This window comes from Salvia miltiorrhiza, chromosome 5 (genome assembly GCF_028751815.1).
Source record: "Salvia miltiorrhiza cultivar Shanhuang (shh) chromosome 5, IMPLAD_Smil_shh, whole genome shotgun sequence".
Taxonomy (NCBI): domain Eukaryota; kingdom Viridiplantae; phylum Streptophyta; class Magnoliopsida; order Lamiales; family Lamiaceae; genus Salvia; species Salvia miltiorrhiza.
Genome location: NC_080391.1, coordinates 14,715,758 through 14,734,799, shown reverse-complemented (window position 1 = coordinate 14,734,799; position 19,042 = coordinate 14,715,758). Strand labels below are relative to the sequence as shown.

General features: G+C 36.3%; 2 protein-coding genes across 5 annotated transcripts; both read left to right on the top strand.

The window, feature by feature from the left end:
• Nucleotides 1-714: 714 nt before the first annotated feature.
• Nucleotides 715-11,186, top strand: LOC130986282 (protein PHYLLO, chloroplastic). Of its 3 annotated transcripts, XM_057909644.1 has the most exons (28): nt 715-1,026; nt 1,114-1,305; nt 2,069-2,283; nt 2,761-2,878; nt 3,017-3,133; nt 3,221-3,304; nt 3,698-3,757; nt 3,885-3,956; nt 4,260-4,370; nt 4,443-4,637; nt 4,747-4,845; nt 5,099-5,662; nt 5,798-6,022; nt 6,169-6,468; nt 6,601-6,668; nt 7,049-7,207; nt 7,345-7,470; nt 7,555-7,686; nt 7,761-7,878; nt 8,155-8,310; nt 8,416-8,652; nt 8,751-8,918; nt 9,005-9,148; nt 9,245-9,706; nt 9,913-10,209; nt 10,300-10,457; nt 10,561-10,668; nt 10,799-11,186. In XM_057909644.1, exons 1-28 carry the CDS (start codon nt 862-864, stop codon nt 11,037-11,039), a joined length of 5,091 nt encoding a protein of 1,696 aa, XP_057765627.1. In that variant the 5' UTR covers nt 715-861; the 3' UTR covers nt 11,040-11,186. The 3 variants fall into 3 exon arrangements, with proteins under 3 accessions (XP_057765627.1, XP_057765629.1, XP_057765628.1); XM_057909645.1 differs by lacking the exon at nt 715-1,026 and having other exon boundaries at nt 1,180-1,305; nt 2,076-2,283; nt 3,001-3,133; XM_057909646.1 differs by lacking the exons at nt 10,300-10,457; nt 10,561-10,668; nt 10,799-11,186 and having other exon boundaries at nt 9,245-9,659; nt 9,913-10,045.
• A 1,235-nt stretch (nt 11,187-12,421) lies between these two features.
• Nucleotides 12,422-16,424, top strand: LOC130986281 (SEC12-like protein 2). Of its 2 annotated transcripts, none has more exons than XM_057909641.1 (10): nt 12,422-12,682; nt 13,123-13,217; nt 13,347-13,497; nt 14,128-14,219; nt 14,331-14,430; nt 14,888-14,963; nt 15,032-15,152; nt 15,408-15,524; nt 15,614-15,681; nt 16,073-16,424. In XM_057909641.1, exons 1-10 carry the CDS (start codon nt 12,458-12,460, stop codon nt 16,162-16,164), a joined length of 1,137 nt encoding a protein of 378 aa, XP_057765624.1. In that variant the 5' UTR covers nt 12,422-12,457; the 3' UTR covers nt 16,165-16,424. The 2 variants fall into 2 exon arrangements, with proteins under 2 accessions (XP_057765624.1, XP_057765626.1); XM_057909643.1 differs by having other exon boundaries at nt 12,424-12,682; nt 15,614-15,678.
• The last annotated feature ends 2,618 nt before the right edge of the window (nt 16,425-19,042 follow it).

Below are 19,042 nucleotides of genomic sequence, written 5' to 3'. Positions count from 1 at the left end.
AATCGGTTTCACAGAAGACCACTAATAACGCAGAATTACAATTTCATCTACAATAGTCTACTTTATCTGTAGCAAAAAAATAATATTTTAAAAATATATTTTTTTAATTCAGCTATTATTAGTTAATATGTGAAATTTATTATAATTAATGTAAAATAAATACTTACATTTTATAATAATAATAATAATAATAATAATAATAATAATAATAATAATAATAATAATAATAATAATAATCAATAATCAATAATCAATAATCTATAGTATTGCCTTAAATTTAGCGCAACGCTATAACAATCTTAATTTTATAGCAGAAAGTTAGCGCAGCGCTTTCAAAAAACACTAAGCTCTATTTTAACACCCCAAACCAATTGGAGATGGTCTACCTAATTAAGTCAAATAGTGATTTATAAAGTATTTAATTTTATAAATTATAAACCTGTAAATAATAATATAATTAAATTTGCAAATGTTGAAGAAGTCTAGTTCGGTAAAATTAAGGTATCAAAATCTTTATCTTGCAAGCTATAATTGATTCAAGTTCTATCTATTTGTTAACAGAAAGTGGAAACGATATTGTAGTGGACGGATTGAGTACTAGTTTAGCTGTTAATTTGTTAGGTAATCTGATTATTTTACTGTAATATATATTCATTTATTTGATATGATATCTATTTATCTTAAAAAGAAAAAGAAAGATGGAGGGAGTGAGAACTCAACTAACTAACATATTGACATGAAGTTTTGACAAATTATAAAGTTAAATAAATAAGAGTAGCTGAAGCTAGTGTGTATAAATGTCATCTTCGAAGCAGCTCCATTACCATAGCTCTGGCCTGCTTCGCTAGACGTCCATTAGCAATGAATTCCCGCATCTTAAACTCACAAATCAACCTCCATTTTCCTCCACCTCAACTCCAACTTCACCAAAAGACCATAATCACAATCAACAAGCGCACCCATTTTCTTAAACCCGCCTTCCCATCTTTCATTTGCTTCAGTAACCGCCAAAATCCCATTTCTAAGGTTCAAAAATTTGATTTTTTATTGATCCTAGTTTGTTGGGTTGTCTTTCTTCATGCTCGTTTGTTTATTATGCTTATGATCTTGTAGGTTGTGAGAAGCTCAATGGGAAAATATAGAGTCTTGGATGATAAGGAAGCTGCATTGCTCGTTAATACTTGCATTACTCGTAATTTGGCGCCGGTGTTGAGCTTGGAGCAAGGATTGGAAGCGATTAAGGCGGCCGTGGAGGAGCTGAAGGCCAATCCTCCTCCTTGTTCAAGTGGGATGTATAGATTTCAGGTGCTACAAAGTTAATTTTGCACTTTTTGATTGAGTTTGGTTCTTGTCTATTGTAGTCTTATTGTTTGAACATTTGTCTGGGAGAGAATCAGAATTGCACTGTGGTGGAATGTTCATCAGAATTTTCTTGCTCCTATTTTATTTTTAATGTGCTCCCTCAGTTCACAAAAAAATTGTTACATTGTGGACATCACGGGTTTTAATAAAATATGAGTGGAGTTGTTAGGGGAGTAATGGTCCCACTTCAAATGTGAGTGGAGTTGTGTGGACTCTACAATTATAAATGAAAGTGGCAAATTTTTTGTAGATGGACCAAAAAGGAAATTGTGGCAAAATTTTCATGGACAGAGGAAGTATGTTGTTTGGGTCATCCTCTTTGTTGAAGTCATCAAATGTTTTTTATTGATAACAATATGATCAGTTTTGTGCATTTCTCTCACATTTTAGTGAATTGAGGCTGACGAGGGTATTTTTAGTGTGGTGAGACTTCCTAGCTCTGTTGTAAGGTTGCAAAGTAGTTTGTTATTTATATTTTGGACTGAATAGTGAAATAAGTCACATGTTTGAATTATCTTGCATGTTTCTTGATTGTGACGGAGGTGCTATAATTTTTGAAGTACTTTTGTTATGTAGTAGTCACATTCTATTAAATATAGATCATGTGTATGGCCACACTTGAGCTTTTTGTACTTTTTTGAAAAGTAGTTTTAAGAATTTCATCTGTCTTCTAGAAAGATTTGGATTTATTCTTTTCTATGCATAGCTTGCAGTGCCTCCAAGTGCGAAAGCATTGAACTGGTTTTGCTCTCAACCAGAATCATCAAAGGTTTTTCCTTTGTTCTTCCTTTCCAGTGATAAGGAGAATTCAACCTACGAATCACTTTCTCTGGGAAGAACCAGAGGCGTTTTTGGCATAGGTTCAGCTGTCAGCTTTAAGGGATCTCCCCATGCTTCAGGAAAATGCAATTCTTTGCTGAGGTATCTGTTTGCTTTTGTATCTGCGTTGATCATTAACTAGCGTTATATGCAGCTCTGTGGTTTTAATTTCTACTGTCAGATGATAAGCGTTCCTGCATTTTCTTTTGTTAATCTTTTTTCTGATCTTATGCGCATAACCTTTTCCTCTTTGACTTCCTGGTGCAACAGAACTGCCATTACTTAAGTCAAATTGTATTGTAGTAAATGGGTCAAAATTAAGACGCAGATACCTACCGAAGTATCTATGAAAAGGATCATATAGTTGTATATGTTGAGAGATTGCTTTTCTATTATATATCTTTTAATTTTGATACCAATTTTGATACCATTGCTTCTGTGTCTCAAAGTGGAAGGAGTCTTCCCTGGATTTGTTTTTGAGTTCACTAAATTCAGATACTTCCATTTTATTTGAAATCCAGTTGATTGCTTTAAGATTAAAGCATTTTTGATCTAGCATGTCAATGAATATTTATGCAGATATCTTCCGGCTGAATCAACATCTTCAAAGGCTTACGGGTTCTTGGATATTGAGCTTGACATAAAGATGTCCACCGTAGAGCGTCAGACTGGTTCTTATTATGTTTTCATCCCACAGGTAGTGTATTTGCATTGTAATCTTGTAAGCAGTCGTGAACTCGCAAGTCCATATATATTTAGAGTAGGATTTTGGGAGTCTTGCTATGTTTTCGTCTTTACTTATATTACTTCCATAATCAGGCTACATTTTCAACAGATTGAGTTGGATGAATTTGAGGATATCTCTTTCTTATCTGCTACACTGGCATGGGATGACTCTTCGATGTGTACTTTTAGTGAAACTGTTCATACATTTGAGAGCAGTTTTGACCAGGTAGTACAAGTTTTTCACTGTCTGTTATCTTATGGCACCCACACTTTTTCATACTTACTGTTTTTTCCTTTCACTTTCTTGTTTCAGGCCAGGTATACCTCTGCAAGTGGTAGCCAACTAATTTACTCCTCTCTTTTGATGTTCAAGAATGCAGAGAACCATAGGCAAATGGTAAGATGAGACTGGATTTCAGCTGGAAATAAAGTCCTATTTGGATAACTTTTTATTAGGTTAACAGATATAGGTTGTGAATAAAATTGCAAAATTTAAAACTTTTGTTAAAATTGCATATTGTCCCAATCCTGAGTTTATTTTTTTCTTGTTTATCTTCAATTTCTCTGCCTGCCTTTTTTCTGAGCAAGGAATCAAAGAAGAAGTTTCATTGGGAAAAATACAATTTCCATAAGCTAGACCTTTTTTCCCCATGTTTTGTGTTTCCATTTGCGAAAGATAATTCTCCCCCCTAATGATAAAGAAGAAAAAGTAAAAACCGACTATTAAAGATGATTTAGTGTTTCTCAGTACTGACCATTTGCATCCTGCATCTGTAAAAACATTTGGTAGGTACGTGTAAATTCACTCTTAGTAGATGGGAAGAAACTGGAAGCCAGCACTTTGGAACTGGTACACCTCTATCCTTTATTTTTTTTTAGCGATGCATCATGTAATATTTCCTTTCATTATGTTGATGCAGTAGCCTTATTGGAAAATAAAGTAATAGATGACATTCTAATATCTACATTTCTTGCAGGAAGATGCCTCGTCATGCTTCAGTCAGTTCTCGGCCAGGCTTTCATCAACTTTATCAATTGCAAATAACATGGTATGCAGCTAGTGCACGAGGCAAAATCATTCTCATTTACTTAAATAATCCAATTTAGCATTTCTTTTATTGAAGTATGTTCCTGTAATATATTTACCAAACTTAGCTTTTAAATTCTTTAATCCTAACGATCAGCTGATGCTTTGGCTATCAATGTTACTTAAAAACAAAAAGGCTGCACTCTGTTGGAGATTTATTAAATAGTTTTCCTGGTTGCTACAACTAGTACTATTACTTCATGTCTAATACATTCTATTATAACTTTCTGTTTACTTTGTGGAATCATTTTCATCTCGTTTTCAGCACCCGGGACACGAGACTAATAAAGTGAATTATTTCTCTCAAGATTCTCCTAACATCAATGCTTTGTGGGCATCTCTTATGGTTGAAGAATGCACCAGGCTTGGTTTGACGGTGAGACATTGAAGCAGAATTTGTTTCTCTGCCCAGTATGTTTTCTACTTCTCTGATTTATTTGTCTTCTAGTATTTTTGCATAGCTCCTGGATCAAGGTCATCTCCCCTGACGATTGCTGCTGCAAGCCACCCCCTCACAACTTGTATTGCATGCATTGATGAACGGTCCCTTGCATTTCATGCTCTTGGTTATGCCAAAGGTTCCCAAAAACCAGCAGTCGTCATAACATCATCGGGCACTGCAGTCTCAAATCTTTTTCCTGCTGTGAGTTTTTTAGTTCATAAATGCAGTTTCTTTCGTCTTTCTTATGAGCTGTCTTACTTTTGCTCGAGTTTACTCTTTACTGTAAGTGTTGCTGCACCTGAACATACAGGTTGTGGAGGCCAGTCAAAGTTTTGTACCCATGCTGTTACTTACAGCGGACCGCCCTCCTGAGCTGGTAGACGTTGGAGCAAACCAAGCAATCAATCAAGTATACGAAGTTTTATCTTTTTGAACGTGTTATCTTTATTTTCAGGAAGTTTATGTGCTCACTTTTTCTTTGTTATAACCAACTGAAGGAATATCTGATCTGCATATTGGAGTTAATTACCTTCTAGTTCCCATCTTCATAATTTTATCTTAAATGCTGCTCATATTTGAGGAAATTGCTAATTTCTTAAATCTTGCAAGTTCTGCAAATTACTCGTTTCATTCCCATAAATCATTACGTATTTCTATTTCAGATCAATCATTTTGGAACATTTTCGAGGCAGTTTTTCAGTCTTCCTCCTCCCACTGATGAGATTTCTGCGAGACTGGTTCTCACCACAATTGACTGTGCTGTGCATAAAGCAACATCTTCACCAAATGGTCCTATACATATCAACTGCCCTTTTCGAGAACCATTGGCAAACAGTCTGAAGAATTGGAATCGTAAATGTGTAAGTGGACTAGACGCTTGGATGTCAAATGCTGAACCATTCACCAGATATATTCCCCCACAAAAATCCTTATCATGGAGTGACATGTACTCGCATATGAATGAAGTTCTCGAACTGATTCAAGGGGCAAATAATGGGATATTAGTCTTTGGTTCTATTCACAAAGAAGATGACATGTGGGGAGCTCTTATGTTGGCTAAGCACTTGCTGTGGCCAGTTGTAGTCGACGTCCAATCAGGATTGCGATTGAGGAAGTACCTGTCATCCTTTCTCAACAGGAAGGATATATTATTCGTTGATCAGCTTGATCAACTGTTGCAGTCGGATTCTGTCAGAGCTTGGATGAAGGCTGACGTAATAGTACAGGTACATCCAAGTTCTTACCTACATAGTAGTTTCACCACATACTTCCAGGCGTAATACAATCCATTTTGATATAACACAATCCATTTTGAAGCATGTTGGTGAAGTCCTTATTTCCTATCTTTGTCAAAATAACAGATTGGAAGTCGGATAACTGGGAGGCGCATTTCTGAGATGATAAAGCAATGTTGTCCTAGCTCTCGCATTCTAGTTGATGATCATCCTGGTCGTCATGATCCTTCTCATATCATGACACACAGGATCCAAAGTACCATCTCTCAATTCAGTGATAGCGTGATTAAATCTTGCAAACCAGATGTAAGAAAGAGATGGAAGGAATTTTTACAAGGACTGGACATGATGGTATGCTTACATACTTGGGCGTTTTATCGTTTGAACTTAGTACTTTGAGAATCCCACTTCAAAATCCACGATGTGTTTACGTTTCGCATAGATCATCTTGTAAAAGAAACTAACTTGACATTGACATTCTCCTCGCTCTTTTATAGGCTGCCTCGGAGTCATCATCATTTATTAGTTCCGAGAAATCATTGACTGAACCTTATGTTGCACGAAAGATATTTGAAACACTTCGTTGTGGATCTGCTTTATTTTTCGGAAACAGCATGCCAATACGTGATGCAGACATGTATGGGAGCAATTGGGTGCAATGCACCCATCCCGCTTCTTTAATGTTGAGCGCTGATTTGCCGTGCCACTGGGTCCATGTTACCGCGAATAGAGGTGCTAGTGGCATTGATGGTTTGATCAGCTCTGCTGTTGGATTTTCAGTTGGGTGCAACAAACGAGTAAGTAACAAAGCATTCCGATTCAAATTTCTACCAGCGCTTTGAACTCTGGAGTACCTTCATTTTTCAGCAATAAAAAAATTAACCAGTAAATAGTCCAGTGACTTGCATTGTAATTCTTTGCAATCTCAGGTGCTTCTTGTGATGGGAGATGTTTCATTTCTGCATGATACCAATGGATTGGCACTATTGAGACACAGGTAGACTTTCCTCGACTGTCTTGCTTCTTTTATCTTCATTCTTCTTTAAGACTTGAATTTGTTACCTATCTTAACTATATCTTTCTAACGGCACATGGAGAAGCACGTTTCCAGCACAGAATAGAGACGCCTGCATATACTGATCGATACACCTATATTAGTTCTATTAGCTTAATTTGCAAGTTGTAACACTTTCTTGTTTTCTTTTTTGTGCACACATATTTGAATAATCTGTCACAGAATCATTCCTTTGTTGCTTTTGACAGTGCTGGAGGCGTTGTTTTGATGTCTTTTAACTAGCTCGATGAAACTTCCTCATGTCCATATGTTGACATTTCTTTTGAGCTGCCTTTATTAACATACAACTTTTCTTCTGAAAGGACGTCGCGCAAGCCAATGGTCATAGTTGTGGTAAACAACCGTGGAGGTGCAATCTTTAGCCAACTCCCAGTCGCAAGTACAATAGACAGAAATATAATGGACCAGTTTTTCTACACATCTCACAATGTTTCAATACGTCATCTATGTTTGGCACATGGGTGAGGATACTATTTTCTCTAGCATTCTAACTTCTGAAGATCTCGAACTTAGTTTGACAAAACACTCCTCTGATACTGAGCTCTTGGGATCTGAGTTGGATTTCGACCACTTGATTCGTAAAAGATGTTCTGTGCAGTGTGAAGCATGTCCAAGTTCAAACAAAAACGGAATTGCAGCATGCTTTGTTCACGTCTCAGAGAGAAGACGTCGATTGCATAGTGGAAGTTGAAAGTGAAATTGAGACCAATATTGCATTCCATAAGTCTGTTTGATTTCCAGACACCCACTTCCCAAATTTAAAAGTCATTACTTTTTCTCACACTGTTAAATGTATGCTACTTGACAGTAACTTGAGGAGTTTCACTCGCCAAGCCTCAGATCACGCTTATGATGTCCTCTCAAAGCTTTCAATGGCAGACTCTACCTCACCAGGCCCCATAGATTACAAAATCAGTAAGGTGGACTACTCGCTATACAGGTAAATCATAAATATCCGATGCAGCAAAGCAGAAAATTTCATCGTGTTAATCTTAATATTCCAACTTATGGCAGGGTTCAGCTAAATGCTCCACCTACTTCATCTTCTGGAAATTCTAACAATTCCCCATCCTATAGAGAAGGTTTTGTTATAAGTTTGTCTCTTGATGATGGTAGTGTTGGATTTGGTGAGGTAAAGCTTAACTGATTCTGAATTCGTCTCTCTTTCAAGCAGCTTGACTGATGTGATCCATCTGCATACACATTATCTTAGCCATTTCAAATTCTAACTTCTTGTTAATGTTTCTTGTTCTTTACAAGCTCGTGCATGATAATGATATTTGTTGTTTTCATAGATGCCCATCTTAAATCATTGACAATCAGTCAATTTTCTACACACCGGCTCATATGGCAGTCCCCGTATGAGAGGGCATTTGTTAACTCAAGATCCTCATCAATTCTTGAACAGGTTGCACCTCTTGAAATCCACAAAGAAAACTTGCTTGATGTGGAAGAGCAACTTCGATTTCTTATTCATGCCATAGAAGGAAATACAATTAGTGACAACCTACCTCTATTGAAGGGCTCTTTCTCTTCTTGGATATGGAACAATTTAGGAATTCCGGTAGGCCTAGAAAAACCATTACATTTGTAATTCTTAGTGTTCAAACTGTGATATTATTAACCTTATTATTTCAATTGCTTTAATGTGCTCCATTATATACTATAGCCAGGTTCGATATTCCCCAGTGTCCGATGCGGGTTAGAGATGGCCGTCCTCAGTGCAATTGCAAGTAGACATGGTAGCAGTTTACTGAATGTACTTCATCCATCAGCAGGAGAATTGTCCGGAAGCTCGTCTCCTGTTCAAATTTGTGCTCTTATTGACTCGTATGGAAGTCCCATGGACACAGCATTTGTTGCATCCACTCTTGTTGCAGAGGGATTTACTGCCATCAAAATAAAAGTAATATTGAGCATTTCAAGATGTCCTTTTCTCAGTATCTTTCAAAAGTAACACTGTTGGTACGGTCATATTATCAGGTTCGATTTTTTTTGTAACAGGTGGCACGTAGGGAAGATCCTAGCGAAGATATTGCTGCAATACAAGAAGTGAGGAGGAAGGTGGGAAAAAATATCGTACTACGTGTAGATGCAAATAGAAAATGGACTTATGATGCAGCAGTAAAATTTGCTTGCGGCGTCAAAGAATGCTGCTTGCAATATATTGAGGTATGCCGTGATATGGTGTCAGGAAAACTGTTCTATCATAATTTATTTTGATAACTATATTTTCATTTCACTTTATGGGGTTACAGGAGCCTGTTGATAATGAAGACGATATAGTGAAATTCTGCGAAGAGACTGGCTTACCAGTGGCTTTGGACGAAACCATCAACTATGTCACGGAGAATCCTCTTCATGTCCTTCAGAAATACGGCCACTCTGGAGTAGCTGCTGTTGTAAGTTCTAACTCAATTTATTGTTGCTTTACATGATTTTACGAAATTTGTTTGAGTTCGTGTTACTGATTTATTTTAATCTAAATCTGAACTTAGGTAATCAAACCAGGTGTTATTGGAGGTTTTGAAAATGCTGCATTGGTCGCGCGATGGGCTCAACAGCACGGAAAAATGACTGTTGTCAGTGCTGCATTTGAAAGTGCACTTGGTTTGTCTGCCTACATCCAATTTGCTCGCTATTTAGATGTGCAGAACGCTGAAATGCAGAGCTTGATGAATAAGAAACCACAATCGTTCACAGCTCATGGCTTCGGAACCTATAAATGGTTCAAGGAAGAAGTGACAGCCGAGCCTCTAAATATCCACTACAATCCGCAGCATGGCTCTGTAGAGGTGGATGCTGCTGATGCCGGTCACTTTCTCCAAAAATGTCGACTAAATCATGAAGCGGTTGTTAGAACCTCGGATGAGGAAGAAGTGAAGGAATACCAAATAGCAGTTGATACAGAAGGTGCCTCCTTTTCCATACATGTGCTTGAGACTGGTGAAAGCAATGATGTAAGTAACAAATCAAACCATAGTCAGTTACTAAAACAGATATCTACACCTACGAAAAACATTATATGATCTTTGCATGAATCACAGTATTAAGCTGATTTACAAAATTGTCTGAAAACAGCTCTTGAACTCTGATAACTTGATGGAATCAGCCCATTGCTAAGCCTTCTTTTGTTCTTTTTCTTACGTCGTTACAATCAATACAGGGTAGTGCAGTCGTGTTTCTTCACGGATTTCTTGGAACCGGCGGAGATTGGATCCCCATCATGAAGGCCATTTCAAGCTCCACCAGATGCATTGCAATTGATCTTCCTGGTCATGGTGGATCGAAATTGCAATATCATGGTGACAATGATTCGGACAGACCCAACTTATCAATTGATGTAATGGCTGATGTCCTACACAAGGTGTTGAACAATGTCACGCGTGGAAAGGTTACACTCATTGGATACTCGATGGGAGCTAGGATCTCTTTATACACAGCCCTAAAATGCAGCGAAAAGGTATATACTAACATATTCCCACAACTTTCCTGCGTGCAAATCATGATTTTCTTCCGATGCTTAATGCTGCCTATCGATGCATTATAAAAGATTGAGCGAGCTATGATAATCTCTGGAGGCCCTGGATTGGTAGATAACGATGCAAGAACAATCCGTAAGGCTAAAGATGACTTCAGAGCTAGCGCACTTGTCTCAAACGGCTTAGAATTCTTTCTAGACACTTGGTACGCTGAAGAGCTCTGGACTAGGTAATGTGTCATAACACTATATATCTATTGTGCATTCGGCATATTTCATATTACTCGTATGAATTTCTATGAACACGTTGCTACCATTTCTTTCGTCAAACAGCTTGAGAAGCCACCCGCACTTCAAGCAGACAGTGAACAAACGTTTGAAGCACGAAGACTTGCACACTCTGGGCAAAGTGCTGTCTGATTTAAGTATTGGAAGGCAACCGTTAGTTTCTAAACTTACCTACACATTGAAATTTGCAATTTATGCAGACGTATGAGTTGTTCCTCTTACTTGTCTCAACCTCTACTTCAGACTAAGAATCGATGACTCTTCCTTGTTTGTCTCATAATAGATCATTGTGGGAAGATCTGAAGCAGTGCAAAGTGCCACTTCAGCTCGTCGTGGGAGAAAAGGATGTCAAGTTCAAGGCAATCGCGGTTGAGATGCAGACAAGAATCGGCCATGAAAACAGCAGCGTTGGTTCGCCATTAGTGATCGAAATTCCAAGTGCAGGGCATGCTGTACATGTTGAGAATCCCCTTGCTGTTATATCTGCTATAACACAGTTTATTAAGACAGTGAAGATTTCTTAAGTGGAAAAGGCATTAGTTAATTCAGTTTTGACAAATAATCTTGATGGGTTCCGCTGATCTCGTTTGTAATAAGATCGATGTTCTTTCTTCCACAAGTGTTTTGGAAGGCTCAGAGTATGCAAAATTGAAGGTTCTTCATACAACCAACGTATGCTGTATATATCCCATCACCACTAATATACGAGTTTATGAATCAAATATATTTCAATCAATCTTACCTCACAAACAAGCCCAACACTCAATTTTTTTAATAATTAGTAATACTTTATAATGGGGCGTCAAAACAAATATTTGTACTGATATTCTAGCGTATTGAAACTCGTTATATAGATCAAAGTCGGAGACAACGACATGCTCTAACCATTTGACGGAACTTTTATGAACCATAATAAGATCTATATATAATATATGAACTTACATTCTTTTTTTTTCTTCATATTTTTGTAATTTTTTTTAAAAATTCAAATTTAATTTATGAAAGAATATTCGATGTATCTTAAATTAAAGATAATGACAAGATCTTTAATTTGGTATAAAAATAATCAAATATGAATTTGAAACAAATAAGTTACTATTATAATTAAAAAAATTAAGGTGATTATTTTAATCTCTCATCTTTCTTTTTCTCTATTCTTTCATAGTTTTTCTCTTTTCTTATTTACACGGTCGTTTTAGGGTTGTAGTTGTTATTGTTATTATTATCTTCTTCTTTTTTTTTCTCTCTCTCATTCACTACTACAAAATTTATCTCTCCTCTCTTCTCTTTTAATAATAATAATAATAATAATAATAATAAAATATTATATTTATTTGCTGAATTATTTTATTAAGCATAACATAAAATATCTAAATTAAAAAATATAATGCATTATTATCAACAAATGTGTAGATAGTATTATAAAAACACAAAAATTAGGGTGCAATCGGTTTCATCGTGCAACCTGATTGCACCCTGACCCGAATTCACATCATGACCCAAATCGTGGGAATGACATTATTCGGTTATACAAATGACACTGTCTATAATTGACACTATTCGGTTATACAAATGACACTGTTTATAATTAAATAATTATTCAATTATAAACCGAATAGTGTCATTATACACCGTGTAAATATTTGATTTAAAATTTTAAAAATCTCTCTCCTTCCTCATCTTTTTTGAATAAATTTATTTTTTAAATTCTTTGTTATTTTTATTCATTTTTTAATTTAATTTTTTTTGTTTTAATATTAATTTTTATTATTATGAAATTCTTTTTTTTTAATATTCAACTTAAATACATTCAGTTAAAATTACTAATTTTGATTACTTTTATGAATATTATAATTAAATTGATATTAATTTTGTATAAATATATAAACATAAGGTGCAAAGGCTAGGGATCACATTCACATTCACAGCGGAGCAAGAAAGCATGGGCAGCGAGAATGACGAAGAATTGAACTGCAAGAAGTATGGAGTCCCGCTTTACGGCGCCGCCTGGGTTCCATCTGCTGCCTTTACCGCCAACGAGTTGGAAACTCCTGCCAAACGCCTCGTTGTCCTAGCCGGAGGCGGCGGAGAAGGCCACAGCGGGATTCCAAATGCCCTCCTCCTCTCGGCCTTTGATTCCGAATCCTGCTCCCTCTCTGATCAGCCTGTGAGACCTAATCGCTATCTTACATCTTATATTCTTTGAATTACGATTCCCTCCTTAATATTTATTTGTATCGTAAAATGGATATTGACTTGGTTGTGGATTTTGGTATGACCAAATAAGTTGTAATTGGAGCAATTGCTATCGAGATTTATAGAATTCTGAGGTTCTGTTGTTGAATCTGGGACAAAATTTTCGATCTGATCTTTTCTTAATATGTAACTGTGAAAAATCAAGGAAGATTTTATCTGTAATAGCTGATAACAGTAGATTTCACTCTTATGCATTTGAGATAAGCTGTGCACATTTTAATATAAGAAGATGCTATAATACTGTTGAAAGATTTAAAGTGTTATTATGTTATTTGCTTGAGTTTGATATTTCTTTTTTCCCGTCTGGGGTTAGTTACAAAGTTTTTAATTTCGACCTATTTATTCTTTAAGGTGGCTAAGCTTGGAACTGGTAGCGATCTGCCTTACAGAATTGGAGTTCATCCTGGAGGAGAAGGCATTATGTGTTCATTTCCCCAAAACTGCAGGTATGTTCAGTCTCTTTTATGCTAATGAAGTAGCACCTATGTCTCAGCTTAGGATTCAAAATGAGAAATTGCAAAGTCTATCATTGTTGAAGCTTTTGATAAGTTTACATTCATTGGTTCAACTTGCAGATGGTTTGAATGGGATTCAGCAACGAGCACGGACGACCAAACTTTAAGTTTGAAGTCATCAGAGAAAGTCCTTAAGCCTTTGGAAGATGTTGGACAACAATTAGCGTTGACCTTCAACACTGAGGGAAATTTACTTGCTGTTGGCGGTGAGGTAAAGGAAGTATGGATCACCATGAATGAATTCCATGAAAGTGATTGAGACTTAAAAAGTAAAATTGCTAACAAAATTATAGAGAGGAATAAAAAATAACCTTAAGGATTGAAGTATGGGAAATGGTTTTTGAAAGAGTTGCTACTTCTCTACAATTGATCTCTCTTCTTGAAGTACGTATCCAAAATGTCCAGTCAATATTAACCATCTAGAGCCCGACAAATTTCAGATGGATTTTCTTTTCTAAAGTCTGATAAAATGTGGTTTCAAATAAGTTCTATATCTCTGAACTATGTAAGACACTGATGAGTGATGATGATCTAGTTTGCCAATTCCTTGGCCACACAAGGCTGGCTTTTTTGCCTTGGATGAGATGCAGCACAGCTGGAAATTCTTTCTTCCTTTTTATGGTTTTCTTTCCTGTCATTGTAATTTAGCTGCTGCATGATTGCCTTGATGATATTATCACATTTGATCGAATGGATTGTACATTCATTATACTTAACATATTCAGTGAAACGGTGAATTTGAAGCCTGTTTGTTACTAGGTGTAATAAGTTTTGGCATTTTAGAATCATTTAAATAACTGTCCATATGTTCTTCTAATTATCTGACACTTGTGCAGCACAGGATGGTAAGCTAAGGGTTTTCAAGTGGCCAGCCATGGAAAGTATTCTCAGTGAGGCCAATGCTCATTCTTCTGTGAAAGATTTAGATTTCAGGTTCTTCTTAAATTGCATGATGGAGCATGTTTTATGGTTGAATAATAGGAAGCAATTTGTGACTCAAAAATTGAGATTTTTTTTTTCTGATACCTTGGTTGTTTGATGCAGCCCTGATGGGAAGTTTCTTGTCTCTGTTGGAAGTGGCCCTGGAAGGATTTGGGATGTTTCATCATCATCATCATCTGTAGCTTCTCTACCAAAGGAAAATGTAAGTCCTTTCTTCAAATTGTTTGGACCTAGTTAATTATATATTCTGCTAAATCACTAAAATGTTTAGCTTGTTGTATTTTTGTTCCAAAGAATCCCAAACCTTTTAAGCATTGGTTGGATGCTTTGGAAGAAAATATTGAGTGAAAATTAGGACAAAACAGCTAGTGAAAGCTTATTAGTGTACTAGGTAAAAAAATGTACTGGGAATAGTGGATATGTTTGTAGTGTTCGTGGATAGAAAAGAGAATATCATTTAACATGCCTCTTGATTTGGGCTAGCTTCTTCTCAGCATAACCTAGTTGGTTTATCTGTTTATTGTTTTCGCCCAACTACTTTCTAGAGACAAGAATACATGTTGGAATAAACTTAGTGCTTCAGCTGCAAAAACAAATGGATTTGTCTGTTTTCTATATAATACATTCTACCTTAACCACTTTAATTTGGCCAACTGCAGGATGAGATTTTTGGTTTTTGTCGGTTTTCACGCAGTACCGGCACAGATCAGGTTCTGTATATAACGACAATGCGAGGTTAGTATATTATAGCGGGGGTATCTATGAAGAAGGATTTTAGTACTTACCATGTCTTTGCTAAATAGATAAAGGTGGTAGTATTGTAAAGTGGAACCCAACTTCATGGAGAAGGATAAGTTCAACATTCGTCTCTCGGGATCCAATTTCTGCTTTTAATGTGTCGCCTGATGGGAAGCTCCTTGCTATGTAAGAATATATGATAACTGACTTGGCCTTGTATTTGTTCCTCTATGAAAATAAACTGTTTTCTTACTGCTAAGTTGCTAACTGTTTTCAAGCTTTAGAAAACGAAGAAAAATGAAAATGAAATGCACTCTCATTATTATAACATATTAAAATGTGATAAAGATTCTTAAAACTGTGAGCTCATGTGAAGATACTATTAGCTAGCATAGTCATGGACTTTGATCATTGATGTCTCCAACTGATAATATAATGCAGAGGAACAATTCAAGGAGACATTCTGATTATAAGTTCAGCCAACATGCGGACACGAACTGTTATCAAGAAAGCACATCTAGGCCTTGTAACCGCATTGGCATTCTCACAAGATTCAAGGTTGTTAAGTCTTCTCATTGTAACATTTGGTTAGTTTTTGCAATCTTAATATAAAACTATAAATTAGTACTGATTTACTTTGTCGACAGAGCTGTTGTGTCCGTATCCCTAGACTCAAGTTCAAGGGCGACATTGATTAAGGATGAGAAGAAAGGTGGTATGTACTCTCCTCTTTTATAGTTGGCATACTAAGATTATGTATTACCCCAGTTACCATTATTAGTTTGCTTGAACAGCTGAACATACTGCATATCTTAGATATTCTGTGTTGCTCAACTTGTTTAAGCATACTATTCTGGATCTATGATTGGCTGAATTTTTTTCCAGAAAATTATATGATTTGAAATGTAACTGAGTCATCCGTCAAATTCTTCAGTCAGTGAATTCAAGCATTGGAATACAGTTAGAACTTCTACGGTTTAAATTTGAATTATGCATCAGCGCTTCTCCCTAATTAGATAGTATGAAGACAAAGTTGAGAGATTCTACTTATCAGTTTCTAGATATTTTATTATTTTTACTTGCTTATGACTTCTTATAATTTGCAGGCATAAACTTGTGGATCATTTTGTTCTTCATTTTACTAGCGGTAGCACTATATTATGCCAAAGACAGTGGATATTTACCTCTGGAACTGTGACTGCCAACATTTCTTTGTGCAACAACTTGAAGACGTGAATGACTTAAGACACCATTTGTTGATGGTGGCGGACAGACTGCGGATTTGCATACTATTTGGTTCTTTCGTGATTCTCATTTTCATATAGAAAATCGGAATGTCTTTTGGTGCATGTAACATTACTGTTTAACCTAGTTTTTGGTATGGTTTGCCAGTGGAAGGGAAGGATGCTCAATAATCAAGTAAATGTTAATAATATAATCAGTTACTTTTCAGTAGCAGATTGGGTACATAATCACCATTACACTTCGATGAGCATTTTTTTTTTTGAAGGGAAATGATATTAAAGGTTAAGCAATGTCTTCACTTACAATATCAAGCAACCATTGCGGAATGTCCACCCAAAGGTGAGGCTGCGCACAACTATTACTAAAACAAGCCAAACTATGAGCAGCCAAGTTGGCGTCTCTATAAGAGTGGAAAACCCCAATAAGGAGGTGTGATATCATAGCCTCAAAAAACACCCGAATATCATCCGGGATAAGATCCTCGTCCTCATCCGGATTAGTTAAGAGGCGCGTAGCAAGGCATGAATCTGTGAACACCTCAAACGGAGACAAATGATATTCCATACACACTGTTATGCAACAGACCACCGCCGTGATTTCTGCCATAAGCGAGCCAGATCTCGGTGCCGTTTTTTTGCCATCGCCAACTTGATTCGCCCGGTATGATCTCGAACTATCACTCCCATGCCAAAATAGCTACCTCAGGAATATAGCTTGCATCCACACCAACCCGTAGACGTCCTCGTTTCGGTTTCACCCATCTCTTCTCTCCAAGTTTAAACCCCAGCCTGTTTTCTTTGGCATGGATCGGCTTCGCTTTCTGGAAAGATTCCCAAATAGCCAAGCATGAAGACTCTGAGACCTGATCCATTAATAACGTATTCTCATGCTTCTTTTTGCACATCATTTTCCAAACCATGATCACCCACAACTCATATTCATCTATATCAAACTCTCCTCTAACTGCGGCTGCAATATCAATTATGGACAACAGTTTGCAATTACAAAGCACCTGGTTCTCCAAAAAAATTTCACACTCGGACAGAAAAACAATGCTCTGTTGTTCCCCATCGATCAAAGCACTCCTCACAGTGGCCACCCACAGGAACATGATGATATTTGAGGTTGATTCCAATTGGTATCAGACTATTTAGAGCTCTCCAAAGAAACACTTTTGTTTTTGGTGGGACAGAAATAGACCACACATGCTTACTCCAATACTTGCGATTGACATGACTGCTATGTGCCTCACCTTCCTCTCGTCCCAGTCTCCATAGCCATTTAATAGCTCAGCCACCTTCATGTTTCTACCATACTCGTTCTCTCTTTTATCAGTTAGAAAATGCTTTATTCCCACCAACTCTCCACTTTTTTTCCATAATTCACAATGTCACGGCTGCCCGCGATGGAACGCCAAACAAAAGAGCAACCGGATTCAATCGGCGCTGCCATAATATTCCCATCACGGAAATATCATGCCTGAAATACCTTACTTACCAGGGCATTCGGGTTCTTGAGCAACCTCCAAATTTGTTTTGCGAGGAGGGCCTTATTAAACGCTTTTAGATCTCGAAATCCTAAACCACCAAGATCCTTCGGTCGGCATAGCTCAGCCCATTTCCTCCAATGCAACCGTCGTCGGTCATCCTTATCGGCCCACCAAAACCCGACACAGATTTTATTAATATCGTCGCAAATACCATCAGGGATTCTGAAGCATTGCATGGCGTACGTGGGAATAAGATTGAATCACTGCTTTGATAAGGACTTCTTTGCCCCCAAACGAAAACTCTCCCAGACGAAAATAGATCCTTTGACGTTATCTTTTGTAGACCAAGTTCCTAAACAAATCGAGGTAAAATCATAGATATGTCGAAAGGGTTATTCTCGTTTTCCATTTGACACGACAGTTTATAAGAGAAAAAGATAAGCATGAGATTCAATGCCAAGGAAATCTGATCATTATTAACAAACTAGTATTACTCCCGTGCGATGCACAGTGATACTTATTTAATTAAAATAGTAAAACAAAATTATATTTTAGAATATTATAGTATGTGAATATAGTAGCATGAAAATGAAGATGAAACCATCTTATAGTTGGTGATAACAAAAAAATTATATTTTAAAATATTATATTTAGAATGAAGATAGTAGCCTTAAAATAAGAATGAAATCATCTTATAATTGGAGGCGTATCAAATGAATGACCAAGAACTTGACAAATCCTTTTTATCCAATGATTATTATTATCTATTTAAAATTTCCACCAAAATATTTAGATATTTTTCTTTCAAATTTTCTATTGGTCTTGAAAGGGTTTTTGGAATTTTTAATTACTTTTTACTGATTTTCATTTTACAACATATTTTTTTGAGACGTTAATTAATCCAAAAATTATTAGTGAATTTTGATATATTTTTTTAGCTATATAAAGTTGTAGTATAAATACATAAACATTAGCTCATTTCAGAATTTGCCCTGAATTTTAATTTCGTCCAAATCAAAACATACATGAAATAATTTAAGATGATATAATATATGCACATTATATTAAAGGGTTAATATGCAAAAACACTCCTAACGTTACCACCCCAACTACACTTAAGCCCATAACATAACGTTGATAGCAACTAACACCCCAAAGTTCATTAAGTACTACAGTTAAACCCATAAACAAAATTTCTTTCACAAAATTAAGAAATTCATTTTTTAAAAAATTTATATAATATATAAAAGGGGAGTTTTTTCCCTCCATTTTTCTCTTTCTTCTCCCATCAATTTTTTCATATAAATAAATATTTTCATACACAGACAAAAATAAAAGAATT

Bases quoted from the DNA above. Each gene is read 5' to 3' on its own strand.
- LOC130986281 (XM_057909641.1), top strand. From the start codon at position 12,458: ATGGGCAGCGAGAATGACGAAGAATTGAACTGCAAGAAGTATGGAGTC. The intron at 14,220-14,330 runs GTTCTTCTTAAA...TGTTTGATGCAG, and splicing joins GTGAAAGATTTAGATTTCAG to CCCTGATGGGAAGTTTCTTG. The intron at 14,431-14,887 runs GTAAGTCCTTTC...GGCCAACTGCAG, and splicing joins CTTCTCTACCAAAGGAAAAT to GATGAGATTTTTGGTTTTTG.
- LOC130986282 (XM_057909644.1), top strand. From the start codon at position 862: ATGAATTCCCGCATCTTAAACTCACAAATCAACCTCCATTTTCCTCCA. The intron at 2,284-2,760 runs GTATCTGTTTGC...ATATTTATGCAG, and splicing joins AAATGCAATTCTTTGCTGAG to ATATCTTCCGGCTGAATCAA. The intron at 3,957-4,259 runs GTATGCAGCTAG...TCTCGTTTTCAG, and splicing joins TATCAATTGCAAATAACATG to CACCCGGGACACGAGACTAA.